Genomic DNA, 14,660 nt, shown 5'->3' with positions numbered 1-14,660 from the left:
CCCTGGTTTCTTCTTCTATTCTGTCGAGCTTTTATTTTTCTTCTGGCTTTAAAGTTTCGCCGTCATGCTCAAGAGTTTCCAAGTTCACTTTTGTTTAGGCAATACCGTGTTACAGGCGGTTCATTCTTTCGCGAAGGAAAGCGCCAGGCCTCGATTCCGTAGCCTTATCATCAGCGTCCGCGCCCTAACGAGCTTCCTTTGTGTCGCTGTCCACGAGTTTCGAGTTTCGCCGAGCTGTCTGGTCCACTGAACGTATACACACACATCTGAACCCATTGTCTTTGTCGCAACGAACTCGCAACTCACCGGGGACAGGTGCGCGTGTCCACGCCATCTTACTCTCCGTGTACACGTATGCGCCTAACACTTTACGCTGATTGGCTCTACACAGGTTACTGGGCGACAGGCATTTCGTTGTTCTTTCAGCCCGTTGGTTGGTTGGTAACAACTTTATTGATGTTCCTGCGGAGCTTTCGCCGACCGGGCTTTAGGTCTCCCACGTGAGGACGTCGAGGCCTTGCCCGCCGCCTCGCGGGCCTGTGTATGTTTCTCATTTTCACGGAATCGTGACTTCACTGAGAACTTGCAAAAAATACGCATAATAATAATAAAAGAAGCTGCGACATAATACGTTCTAGTCAGCTCTAATTAGCGACTACTCAGTTACGATCGTGGAATGGCTCATTGTTCGCTCAGGTGCTTAGCATCCCGCGTTCAGCCACGATTGCTGCGCACTCGGAGACGCTTTTCGTAACTGTAAAGCTAGCTTTCCTGCGATGCAGTTAGCCCAACTAATGACGGATAGGCGTTTCTGCAAACAGCGTGTTCAAGCGCAGTTTGCTTGAACTATGACGCGGAAATTTTAGACTTGGCTCTCTTGAAATGAACACGCATAATAGAAAAGCCCGAGTTCGTGCAACTAGGACCTCCTCTTCACGTGAAGCCGCCGTTAGTTGGGTGAATATGCAGCGCAGGGAAGCGCACTTGCAGATTACGAAAAGGGTTTATTGTCTAGTTTTCTGGCTTTTTCTTTCTTTCTTCTTTTTTTTAGTAGAATTCACCGTTGTTTACCTGACTTGTTTGTTTGCTAACCTAATTGGTCCGGTTTGGCGTAAATCGTATGAAAGAAATCGAAATGTCGCCGTAGTACGCGTACATCAAGTGGACTTCTTTCTTTCTTTTTTTCTTTCGGCTAAACGGAACTCTCACGTACAGATATCAAATCCCGCGATGCCCAGTGGTGCAGCTAGTAGTTTCCTTAATCTAATTATTGTCGTCAGAATGCTGACGGAACGCGAGCAACCATGCATAACGTCTGAGTACATCGGCCACCGTTACGTGACATCGGCTATCGCTGCGAGTGCTACGTCTTTCCTGGGTAACCGCTGCGTATTGACGTTTACTCCAGGTTCGTCAGCCTAAGGTGGCCAAGATGTCGCGGTGCTTAGCGGGGACGAGCGTTCGATTCCCGGCCACATCGTGTGCACTTCGATGGGGACGAAATTTCTGTACTCGTTAAACGAGCCCCTGGGGGTGAAAATGATTTCGGGATAGACTGCTACGGTGCGCCTCATAAACATGTCTTGGTAGCACCTAACGCCACTTGATTTAAACTCCTGGTTCCTCGTTGTTTCTCGTAATTGTCAATATTTTTACAGCTACGTAGAAGGCGATCGATACAGCGTGGTCGTGGACTGTGATAGAGCCCATGCTGACCGTAATTTCGAGCACCAGATGTCCGGGAGACGATCGGTTTCTCGGGCCGTCGTGCGAAGGGGCTGCTTAGATTTGGCGTATACGGCAGCCGGCGACCTATCTACACCCCCCCCCCTTTTTGTTTGTTCTCCCTCTCTCCTTCTCCTTCTCTTTTCTCGCGGTGATTATCCGGCGTGCCGAGCACTTTCACCGCTCACGCAACCGCCGACCAAGGCGGGACAATGGACAAGCGCTACGCTTGTCTGCCCAGGACAAAGTCAAACCGAGCCCGGGAGACAAGAGAGCGTTCAGCCGCGGGCAGGTTAAGCGGCTCTCGTTCCTCGCCTTCGCCTTTGAAGCACGGTGCTCGCGCGCGCGCTGTGCTTTTCTCTTGCTGCTCTCGGGGTGGCAGCCTCGCTGAAAGGACGTTTCGGATCGCTGCGTGCCACCGGTCTCCTTCGTCGCGTTGCTGCAGCCCCTGTAGCAGTGTTCACGGTTGACGGAAGAATGTGCGCGCGCGCCTTCTCCGTGCACCACCCCGCCGAACCTGTTGTTGACGTGTTATCTCCGGCTTTGCGCCACTCTGAGCTGTTCGATTTCTGTTTCTCTTCTCGTCTTCCTTTGTCGGCGTTTCTCTAGACTACGGGGAGTGTCAACTATTTCCGTGTCCTTTGATGTGCTCTCGCCTTATCCTGACACTTTGCGTTATGTGCACCGAAACGTGGAGTTCTCGCGAAAGCGAGCAGAGTTGAAAATATTCGGGGAGTAAAGTGCACCGGAATGCGGTGAACTATCTATCTATATATATAGTTTTCCAGGCACGTAGGCAAGGGGGGGGGGGTTGCCCCCCCCCTCCCCCGAAATTCGTCCAGCCTTCTATATTTCCGGGCAACTTTTTGTTCTTTTTGCCATGGAAAGACTTTCTTTCGAACAATTAGGCCTTGCCCCCCCCCCCCCCCCCCGAAAAAAATATCCTGGCTACGTGCCTGTAGTTTTCAACTTTCGCTGTCTGCATTTCTCTGTCCGTTTCGCCCATCCTTTTGGCGTTTTGCCTTTTGTGCAAAAAGGTCTGCTGCAAGAAGGTTCTCGCGCTCTCTCTCATCGCACAAGTTTCTTCTTCTCATTATTATTATTATTATTATTATTATTATTATTATTATTATTATTATTATTATTATTATTATTATTATTATTATTATTATTATTATTATTATTATTATTATTATTATTATTTAGTTTTCGCGGAGCACGCACCATCATTCTCATATTTTCCTGAATGTTCGTGCACAGGTGCACTTTTATAGCTTTTAATAGTTCTACCGATACTACGTTAACGTTTAGTATGCAGTCGTGCATGTCAGATTTGCCAAACCGATTTCCTAGTCTTAAGCATCGTTAAAACAGATTGATTCACTAAGCTGCGTGGTTCTTTTTTTTTTTAAACACCTTGCAATAAAATTTCGCGATTGTTTCTTCACAACCTCACGTTTAATATTTATGTGTCTGTCTCTCTGAGAGGAAGAGTGCACGTCGTCAAGATTTCTGAGGGATCAGTAGGCTTGCATTTTTAAGAAACGTGCGAGTGTGGCGTTTGACAAGGGTATCATCATATAGGCAAATAGACAAGCTCTTTGTCAAGGCCCATGCTTTCCGCTTTCCTGGCTAGTTAAAGTAACTATAACGTTGTTGAGTTAGTGTCGGAATATATAGCGTTATAGTTTCGTTATATGTGCGTTTTGTGAGGACTTGAGTTTGCTTAAACTTCGACTCGCTCGGCGGATTTTATTTCTCCTTGAATTTAGCTCGGCTGTTTCTCGGCCTGTCGCGGTGTTGAGACAAGCAGGAGAAAGGGCAGCGATGCAAAGAAATATCCGTGTGCCACACCGCGAAAACATCGTTCGGAGTTCAACAATACAGTCCCTTCCTTCTATACCACTTTGAAATCGAGTGACTTGGAGAAAAAAAGAAGAAAAGACGAAAAAGGCGGAACACGCGGGTCGCTCGTGCGCTCAGGGCCAATCCATCATAGCCAGAATTCTGTGGCCTTAGGGTCTCTCTCGTGACGACTAACGTCAGTTTCGATAGCCAAGCGTGCAATGAGGCGTGAAATCCAGCGTATGCGGAACAGAGTGAAACCTAGAAAAGGAAAATATTTGATACGAAAATGAAAACGTGGCCTATGAGGCCCAGTAAACACCTCCGGTCGTGTAGGGGTTCGCTGCAATCCATCACTATATTTCGCCTTTTCCCTTTCTCAACGTCGCTTTATATTTTGTTTTTACTGTCTTTCATATATTTCCGAGTTTTCTTGTGTCCGGAATGATTCTGCGGATGTTTTCATTGTTTTTTTTTTTCTTTTCGTTGTCGTAGGCGGGGCTGACCGTCACCATGTCGTCGTCGGCGCAGGCCGTGGACCAGGCGACGCTGGACAGCATCGCCCGGAACCGGAACCGGCTTCTCCGGCTCGCCGACAACATCAAGGTGCGTAAGAAGCCCGGCTCCAAACGGGGTGCCGTCGACCTGCGAATGGACCCCGGCTACACGAACATCGAGCACCTCGTGTTCGGCACGTACCGACCGCGAACCTCTATGCCGGCCGCCGGCAACGCTGAACCTCCGCAACCAACGCAGCAGCCGGCGGCAGCACCGGCTCCTGCGCCGCACTTGCCTGCGGAGCCTACGGCGGCGGCGTCCGCGCTGCTGTCCACACCTCCGCCCACGCGATGCGAGTGCAGCGCTCACAGCCCTCGGCGGCGCGTTCCGCCCTTTGGCGAGCAGCAGGGAGCAGCGTCGGATGACGCCTGCCCCGGCGCGGACCAGCGAGCCAGCCGCACGGAACGGCCACCGGCGGCCGGTCATGCGTGGCCGGGATCGTCAACCGGAGGCGTACAACAGGACGCACTAGCCGCCACGGCGGTGGGCGACGCGGCTCACACGCACGGCGACATGTCGCGGGTGCTGCCGCAGCCGCACGCCACCGCGGGATGCGTCGACGCCGGTCGTAGAAACAACTCCAAGAGAGTGGCCCGGTCCGGCTCGTTGCAGGCACGGACGACGTCGTGCTCCAGACAGGAGACGGAGACGAAGCCGCTGCCCTCCTCGTCCCTGACGTCCCACCCACCGGGCAAGGTGGAAGAGGCCAAGATCATCCAGGTCGACCTGCACGCGGCGTCGAGACCCAAGCTTCGCGAGCCGCCCGTCGTCTACTCGCTTCAGCCCACGGGCGGTGACTTCGCTGCGCGTGAACTGAGAGTGGTGAGCACGAGCGGCGCGTCGCAGCCATCGGCGATACCGAAGCCTAGGACTCGCAAAATACCGGCGGGAAGCGGCGGTGGCGGCGAGCAGGAAGGTGTTCGCTCGCATGTTGTCGTCGACGCTCGAGCGAGGAGAGTGCCGCCGCAGCAGCAGCCGATCGTCATAGCGCCTGCGGCGAGGCGCCAGCCGCCGCCGAGGTCGCACTCGATAAACGCGCGGGATGTGCACGTCCCGCCGTCGTCGTCGTCGGTGTTCAGAAAAGCGGCCTCGGTGTCGGAGAAGATGCCCGTCAAACCCGTCACGATACCTGTGATTCGCAACTCGTCCATCCATCGGTGGTCGACAGGTCCGAAGGCTTCACAAATGACTCTGCCCAGAACTCGACCCAAGGCGTCCGAAGAGCGCGCGAAGCCCGCCAAGAATGGCGTCAAGTTCGCGGAGCCGCTGCAGCAGTGCAGTAATACGGTGTCCTCTCCTGTTCGCGTGTCGACTGTGCTGCTCAACGGAACTAAGGGTTGTGACGGCAGAGTTACTTCCGGAGTGAATGGACCTACTCGTGACTCCACCGCAAGTGCCGTTACCGTGGTGCCGCCGCCGCCGCCTCCGTGCTGCAGGCCCCCGACGCTACCGCCCAAGAGTTCCAAGGAAGCCGTGCCGGAAATCGTGCCAAAAGCGAGACAACCAGCGGTCTCCCGACGGCAGGTGCCCCCACCGCCGTGCCAAAACACTAACGTCAACGAGGACCGAACAACGCTTCTCAATGGTTCGACTTCCGCAATGTTGCCTTCCACTACATTCACGTTCTCCCCAAAGCCCGTGCCGCGAAAGGACGTGAGACCGGCGGACGTGCTTCCGCTCTCCCCTTGGCGAGGCATACAAGCGAGGCCTCCTCCTCCGCCGTCCAGCGACCCTGTCGTGGACGCCTTGCTGTTGGCCAACACGTGCATTTCACCTCCCGGCATGTTCAAGGACCGGGACATCACCGACCAGACTGGTTGCAAAGTGCCACCACCGCCACCGCCTCCGCAGCTCACGGAGTCCACCCTGTCCCGCTGGGTCGGCAACACCAGCCGCGAGTCCGCGAGACTTCTGAACGAGCTCGCCATGTTTGCGGAGTCCAAGCTGCCGGGCCGGCTGACGAACGAACCGCAAGTCCAGGAGCGGACTGGCGATCGGTGCGGCCGAGACGTGGTTCGACAGCCTGCGCAAGGACACATGCGAAGAACCCGTGGCAGCGGCGCTGCAGTCGCCGGTGCGCGAAGTTCGCGACAGCACCTCGCACTTGCTGCCTTTGGCGTGTAGTGCCACCGCGAGAACCGCGCCGTCGCAGAGTGCCGCGTATCCCGGCAGCCCTTCCATCGGCAGGGCTTCCAATGGCAAACTGCTGGTCACCATGCGGTCACATTCCACCGAGGACGCGGTTGAAGACGTCGCTGACGACGTCCGAGCCTCGCCGCGAGTCCGAAAGTCAAACTCCGCCGAGGTTGCCGGAATCGTTAGGGAAACGACGCCCTGTGGATCTCCCGCGACGTACCGTTCCCCGAGACTGATGAATGGTGGGAGTTCCTCGCCGGCCCACGCGCAGTTGTACGTTCACCAGGGTTCGCCTCATTTGCAACGACAGCCGCAGCAGCAACCACAACAGCAACCACAACAGCAGCAGCATCACCTTCAACCCGTGGCTTTCTCGCCGACGCGGTCACCTTACCGCCGAAAGAGCACTGGTCAGCAGCCTGTCGCAGTATCGTCGAAGGTGTTGATGTCTGACATTGAGGAGCGGGACGAGAACTCTTCGTCAAGTGCGGCCAGCAGGGCCGCTGCCGGACAACACGAGGACCTGGACTGTACGCTCATGCAGTCGTCCCAGTCTTCCTCGTCGTCTACGTCGTCTAGCAGCACCCTCTCCGAGAGCAACGGAGTGAGTGTCGTTGTGCGCTTAACCAGCTGGGACCAGAGGTCCTCGTCAGCGCCTTCACTGCGCACGGCGGGGCCGCAGACACCCACCAGGTCGTCCCCGCTTTCGGCCCAGAGTCCTTCATTCGCGGTGAACGGTGGTGTCACAAACGGTTACCTCTGGATGCCCAAGTCGTTCTCCGAGTGCAACGGTTCTTTAGGATGCGACACACTGAACCATGAGGTGAGTCGTTTTTTTTATCGTTATTCCGGCATTTCGCCGCGTATTCGCAAGGTTTTCGTTTCGCAAAGCCTAAACAGGGCGCGTGATTTGTTTCAGCGCATCGATCTATTCCCAAAAAATCCGTGCGCAGCGGCCTGCTCACACTGTTGCTTTCACTGGTAAATGGAACACGCGTTAATATTTTTGTCTGATTACACCTTATATACGGAAGGTACACTAGGTTATATTTCATGTAAAAGCGCGCGTCCCGTTGACATTAGCTGCTGCTTTTCCATACAAGTAGTAGATGTTACTCTTAGGAATTTTATTGACGATTACCACTCCCCTCTAATGCCGACCGCCGTCCTTGCTTGTCGTGTAGTACATGTAATAAACCGAATGCGTCTTCTTCCGTGTCACTGCGCATTTAGATTGTACATGGTTCTTTCATTGATTAGGATGCGTATTCGCCCGGAAATAAATATGTCCGGGCTGCGACAGCCGCGAGGAACGTTATCAGGTACCTGCAATGAAACGTGCATGTAAGGTGTGTGTCTCCACTAAGACTCATCGAGTTTTGGGATATGTTGCAAGAAGAGAAGTGCGGCGCTGTTCGGAGATTGAGATCACTTTACTCCCCGCTCCTCATTTATTCCGAGAGATGTGCCAGCGCGCCTCGTACGATTTTCTGTAATGATTAATGCCTTCTAAACGGGTTCAAAGCGATATTCAGAACTCGCCTCAGAACGCGCAGAATTTCATCTATGGCGTAGAGAAACGTTTTGATCGCTTACTTTTACGTCCCAGGCATGCACGGATAGTTTGAAAGCCGTACACATTCACGCGCGGTGAGCAGAAGGGTTACTTTATTGCTTAGCCGAGTTCAAACACGTGACTACAGAAGGCCTATTCGGTTATTTGCAAAGTTTCTTCTCTATAATACGTTTCCTTCTATTCTTCAAGTAATCGTTTGAAGATACCTCGCACACGAACGATATAGATGGACGCGGAGGAAACGCATCATGCTACACGCGCTTCGGAACTCCTAGCTTACCTTTTTGCAAAAGTTAGTCTTTAACTTCGAGTTGATGTGTCCGCCTTAACATTCGTGACAGACAGTATATATACGCAGTCTCTGTATCGCGTTACGGTTCTAAACAGCAAACTTTCTGCTTCAAGAAAGGTAGTGAAGTTGTTCGTTTTTGAGATCCACGTGACGCGTAGGGATAACGGCGTACAGTTCGTGATGGCACGTGACCGGATTTTGTTGTTTTGTTGTTGTTTTTCTATTAATCAACGGCGTTTAACAACGTAAGTTCATGAGAAAGGTCTGCACTCGGATTTTGCCTGCAGCGACGAGAGCAACTTCCCCGCGTCAACGGTATACGTGCAGTGAAGTCTGCTTTACAGGCCCGCTGCAAAAGGAACTGGCTTATTTCCAACGGCTTATTTGGAGCGCATCACGGTGGCTCTCATTATGTATAAGAGGCTAATGATTTAAAGTTCAGAATTCTTTGTTTATAAGAGCTTACTGATTGAAATCTAACGACTTTCTTTAAGCCTTTCGCAGTGCATGTAACTTAAGTGGGACAGTATGTTATCACCGCTCACGACTTAGACGTTGAATAGTTCTGTTATCTCTCGCTCGTATAATGTCGGTGAATGGTTTCTTTTTTCTTCAGTTCACTGATAGAGAGTGCATGTTAACGGCGTGAATTATGCACGTTTATTCTTGGGGCAATGTTTGTGAGATGTTTAATATACACTAGGACGCTACGTTACGGGAACCAACTGCGCCTTGCCGTCTGTTGTCATAGTAACTTCGTCGACTAGTTTGCGTTTAAGTGAATTACAACGTGGGCTTTTAATTGCGCCTCAATGGCGAATGTGACAACCGGGTTCGTATTTGGAGCTTCCTGTCAAACGCCGGAACCGGAAAGTTGTTTTGGGCGATGAAATTTTGTAAGTATATGTATATATCTTCGAGGGAAGCATAGTTAACGGTGATACGGTGGTGTTCATTCATAGCAACGTACAGTGTTAGGCTGGTTGGCACATTTCCGCATTTGCGACGAAGACTGAAAGCGGTGTGACCACACAAGGTATCAACTCCGTTGGATTAAGCGTGGTACCGCCTCACAGGTGTCCTTTCAGTGTGATTCACTTGACTGTGCACTTCGAAACCTTTCGCAAGCCGCCTTTTTTTTTTTCATTTTCCTGTGCTTCCATCTGCCGTTTTGGCTGGAAGGCGCAGCTTTATGGCGTTATCCGGGACAACCGGGATCGCCAAAACAAAAGCCTCTGAGATCGAAAGGCGCCCGGAGATCTTACCGGGCGCCTTTCGCCGGTAAGACTCGCACCGTTTCGCGCCTTTCCCGCTTAGGAAAGCGGGCATGCGCCGCGGCACCGTGGAAAAGTCGGAATCCGTGATACGATGAGGCGAAAGTTAACTGAAGTGAGATATTTCAAGGAGCGGGGTGATTTGAGCATCAGTGTTTTTATTTACGTGAGCGAGTTTAATTTGCTTGGGCGATTTCTTCGTGGGCAGCACACATTCACTTTTCTAGTCTCCCTTGAAATTACGCGTCTAAGCATTCAATAGACGTGTCAGCTTTCACAAAATAAAATTGATTGCGACGTCAAAGTTAAGCTTAGTTAATTGAAAAGTGTCTTAGTGATTACTAAGCAATTTTTAGAATTCGCACACTCAATTTAAGGCGCTACTTATTTTTTGCGATTTTAATTGTTCATGGGGATAGGCGGGAAATGCACAGTGCGAAACAATATGCGCTGCAGATAGCTCCACTTTTTTAAGGTGTGTATCGAGGCGCCTTGAGGATCACTTGAAGTAATTCTTGAAATCAGTGAAGAACGGCAGTATACATTGAAAGGTAAAAGATGCTGGCAACCGTATTGTGTTGATGTTTCACTACAAACACTTCGGAAAACACAACGAAACGAACTCATTTCGACGTTTTGGCTGGGCATCTTTATTAGCACCATGGAGTACTTGCAGCTTATCCAACACGTTTAGCAAAAATAGTGATTTAAAACTTCATTAACGGCACTCGTTTCGTGAAACCTTAGCTAGGGACTTAAGAAAAAACGTTGTCAGCGTTCTTGAGACGGCACATTCTGGCTCTCCTAGAAGCCTAAAAAGCGTTAAGTATTAAAGGGGTTTTCATATTGTTGTTATTGCGTCTTACTGAAATTGAACGCTAGTTTGAAGACCCAGGATTCATATTCATGCATTTTAATGTCACTACGTCATTCTTACGTGCGTAGCTTTCCGTAGTAACTTTTCGTAGCTCTCCGACTGACTTAGCATGTTTCCATGTGCCCGACAAACGTAGAAGTGAGCTTGATTGTAGTTCAGGTGCAGGACAAAATATAAAGTTAAAGGTTCACGAATCTTCTGTGCGTTTCGTTTAAAGGCTGCATCTCGAGACGTCACCATTATCGCTGTTGTTCCTGTCGATGTTCCCGCGGAGTCCGATAAGCGCCCGCGCCTCTACACGAAGGCTGCAGTAAAACAGTCTTGTGGGTTAACCAAAACGCTCCATCTTTAAAACTTTCGCTTTTTAAACTACACGGCGCAGTCTCGTCTTGCAGCGGTGCCGGGAGAGTATGCAACGCAGCTGCTGAAGTAAATTAAAAAAAATAACTAGTTGCTATTTTTAGCGCATGCTTTTTAAAGGCTGTTGTACAAGTGGCATCAGCGCTATAACGTTAGAAGTTCGTTGTCTCTAGCTGATCTTATTGTATAATTATTTCTTCTTCGCCTTCTTCACTATATTTTTATTCGAAGTCTTTTGGCAATTCTTACGATTGCTAGCTTTCCTCTTGCATTTGCTGTTCACTTGCTTCTTTTCCTAATGGTTTACGTTCGGTCGTCATCATCGGGTTAGGTTTCTGTATTGAAATTCGTTGCAGGCGGCCCGTCGTGCAGTTTTCGCAGTTCGAGTCACGCGCCTCCCTTAACAATCACCGAGACACCTAGGCCACCTGTCGAGAGCTCTGCAAAGTTTGCGGAGAAGGCTGTCCGTGCATGCCACAAATACGCGAAACCATTCACGCTTCTCAACGGGTTCCGAGCGGTACTTTTGTGTCGATGCATAAAATTCGCCCGCACGTCCCACTAGTTTCGTCAGAGCTTTGAAGTAGAGTGACACCCTAATTTTCTAGCGTATGCGGAAGGAATAAATCGCTGTCGTGTTGTTCCAGCCGTGACAGGAGGTGAGCGCATTCCTGTTTTTGCCGTCACGTGTTTCTCAGAGACAGTTCCAGATGGCGCCTGCAGGCCACGTTGTTGTGGCCGCCGTTTCGGCTCCAGCCCCATCTGTTGTCGACTTCGTTGAACCGCTGCGCGAATGGCCCCGCGGCGGCCTGCGTACATGCGTACGTAGTCGCGTCCGTGGCGCCACTGACGACAACGCTGCCGCGTTGCGCTTCGCCGGACGCCGCGCGGAAGGAAAGCGCGCCTGCGTCTCTGCGCCCGAGCGAAACAGCTGGAGACGAGGAGACCCTTTCGCTTTTTATGTTCGCCTGCGCTGCGCCGCTCGACGCGAAGCGCTCCTGAAGCAGATCTGTCCACCGCAGTGGGTCGTCGTTGGTGACGGTTGTTCGTTTGTGTCACGCTGTTCGCGTGCCCGATTGATCTGTTTCTGCCGGGCGATCAGGAGGAGGAGGAGCATGTTGTTTCGTCAGCTGAAACCGAAAGTGCGACAGCGGGCCGGAACCTTCGTGGTTGTGCGAAGCCGCTGACTCTTTCGGAAGCCCCGCTCTGCAAGTGGCGTTCTCTGTGTTTGCGCGTGTTCTTTCGCGTGTCTGAGGTGTTGGTTTGTCGTGTCGCGTTATCGCGCGATCTCGAGACGGTGCTGACTGCTGCGTCGGTGTTTGTGTGTGCGTGAACCGCGTGGTATTTTGCGCGATGTGCCACCCCCGTCAATGCCAACTGGGCGATGAGGGACGCCGTCGATGTGCGACAAGCCTACGGGAGAGGGTGTCCTACACTGCCGCGCTTGGTGCGATTGTAGGAAGCTAGCCAGCTGTGACGTCTGGACGGAAAATTGCGACGGAGTGATCAGCGGCTTGGAGATGGAGGTGAGTTTTGTTTTTTCCTGCCACCTCCTTGCCTCTTCGAGCGCAGTAAACCGGAGTTTCTCATCTACTAAACTCCTGAAGCCATATTTTCGACGGAGCAACTTTCGGGGGATATGTACAAATTAGTACGAATTCATTCTCGAAGCCATGACAGAAAGCCTGGCGGTGCAGTGAAACGCATTTCTTCAAGCACGCATTTCTTCAAGCGAAACTGAAAATGTGCACTGACCTACAGCAAGGGCTCTAGTTCAGTTGTTTTTTTTTTTTTTTTTTTCATATAGCTATGGACAATGCTCAATCGTGGTTAGCGAATAAATTAATTGATAATAATTGGCCCTGTAACGGACTCGTTTTGTACACCTGTACTGATCACTCTTATGAAACCACGGCATTGCTGCGGCTACATTACGTGACTGTACGGGGCAGTCATGTAGTGATGTCTGGGCCGCCTGCGCACCACAGTATTGATGTGACGCCTAGTAGAAGGAAAGTGTTCGCCTTTATTTTTCATTTTCCTTTAATTCTTACATCAGTCGACCTTGGCATTCGGCCGGATAATAATTTTTTTCCTCTCTTTCTTTTTCGAAAATTTTATATCTTTCCGTTGGTTGGTTCCTTCGAACATTGGTTTCTGTTTTAAGGTTAAACCTCTTTAACGGAGATCAGTTTGGCTGCGTGAAAGAATTATAGACGCGGAGTTTTCACCAGCCACAGTTTTTAGGTACACCCGACGTTTCGAGTTGTGTGGAAACGTCTGGTCTATCCAAAAGCTGGGGCCGGTGCCACTTAAGCATCCAGAATGGTTTCTGTTCGTGAGAACCATCTGTCGTGGGACCATTGTTCTCGCCTCTATTCCGTTCGCTGTGGCGATCTGCTGCTGACCACCACCCTGTTACGAATGATTCTTCCTTAGGAGCGCTTACGGGTCATCAAGATATTCCTTAATGACCCATAACTCAGAACTCAATGGCCCAATAAACAACCCGCGGCACTGGCCAAGTGGCGTCGCGGCTCTTCGTTTGCTGAAAGTGTTACCTATTGCACGGCTCATGGACTACTCTGAGCAGTAGAAGACGCTGGGCATACTTGTGGCATGTTTTATCGAACTTTGTATTACAACGCTTTACCAGATTCACGCCCAGCTTTATAGAGCATAGCTCCCGTACCGACCTTCACCACCATGACCTACAATCACGTACGGCATGCGCACAACGTGAAAAAACCATTCCCTCGAGATACGTGATGACTGCAGGTGGCACCGCGAACGCGCTCGACGTCCTCTACGAAACGAGCACCTTCCGCTCGTTGTATTCAGGCTGTCTGTCCAATGAATAACATTTTTCTCAGTTACGTTGATGGTTATGGTGCTTGAATGATTACCCGAAGGTCGCGGGATCGAATCCCGGCCGCGGCGGCCGCATTTCGATGGAGCCAATATGCTGGAGGCCCGTGTACATAGATTTAGCTGCACGTTAAAGAACTCCAGGTGGTGAAAATTTCCGGAGCCCTCCACTATACGGCGTCTCTCATAATCATATTGTGGTTTTCGGACGTAAAACACCGAGAGTTATTATTATTATTATTATTATTATTATTATTATTATTATTATTATTATTATTATTATTATTATTATTATTATTATTATTATTAGTTACGTTAGACAAGTTTCAGGAGCCTAACCGGTTGCCTGACTTTGGGCTAACGCACGAATCCGCGCAAAAGTCGAGCTTAACATATCTTGCATTCGGAATCCCTTTCGCAGTAGTTTCTCGGGAGATAATTTGTTTAACGCAGTCCCGAGGAAACGGAGCCGTTGTCTGCTGTGTGAAATGCCAAGGAGAGATGCGAGGCGCTAAGTGTGTGGTGCCGCCAGTGTTTGGTGGCTGGCGAATATTTAATGGCCGCTGAGGCCGCGGTCGTGAATAATTTCGAGACTCCGCGCCGGCTGGCTGTCGAAAAGCGCCACCGAGGCTCCCTACCGTCTGCGGACAAAAAAAAAAAAAAAAAGAGCCGGCGAAAGCTGCGGGCCTCACAGTTCTAGCGCCGCCCACAGCGCTGCAGCTGTTATTACCCGTATGACCTTAACGAGCGAGTTTTTGGAGTAACTGGCTTGTCACGTGTGATGTTGCTGGGCGTCGTTAATCCAGATGCCTTAGTTCACTATACTAACCTTAATAACGAGTCTTGACGAAGTGAAGTCCGAAGTAAATCATAATTACAACGTACTTTCGTTGCTCACTAAATGTCTTTGCTTAATGAGTGCGTTCTGTCTCGTGCTTGCCCTCTTTCGGTATGGTTCACGCGTTATTTTTGGGTATCTTTTAAGTTCACGTGTCGTCAGGTATGTGAATGATCACTGGTTGTGAAGCTAGCTGGTTCGAGGTGACAGACGACTAAGCGTCAGTGGGGCGGTTTACTTTTTTCAGCCCCTTTCGTTCCAGCGACATATTAAATGAGTTGAATTCATTTGAAGTGAAAAAAGCATTTGAA

At 50.7% G+C, this 14,660-nt stretch overlaps 1 protein-coding gene across 1 annotated transcript in view; it reads left to right on the top strand.

The window, feature by feature from the left end:
• Nucleotides 1-14,660, top strand: part of LOC119387690 (uncharacterized) — a 238,998-nt gene that overhangs the window by 136,947 nt on the left and 87,391 nt on the right. The window contains 2 exon segments of the mRNA XM_049414220.1: nt 4,066-6,099; nt 6,101-7,087. Coding sequence (XP_049270177.1) covers nt 4,066-6,099; nt 6,101-7,087 — 3,021 coding nt within the window.

This window comes from Rhipicephalus sanguineus, chromosome 3 (genome assembly GCF_013339695.2).
Source record: "Rhipicephalus sanguineus isolate Rsan-2018 chromosome 3, BIME_Rsan_1.4, whole genome shotgun sequence".
Classification (NCBI taxonomy): Eukaryota; Metazoa; Arthropoda; class Arachnida; order Ixodida; family Ixodidae; genus Rhipicephalus; species Rhipicephalus sanguineus.
This window is presented reverse-complemented; position numbering and strand designations above follow the sequence as displayed.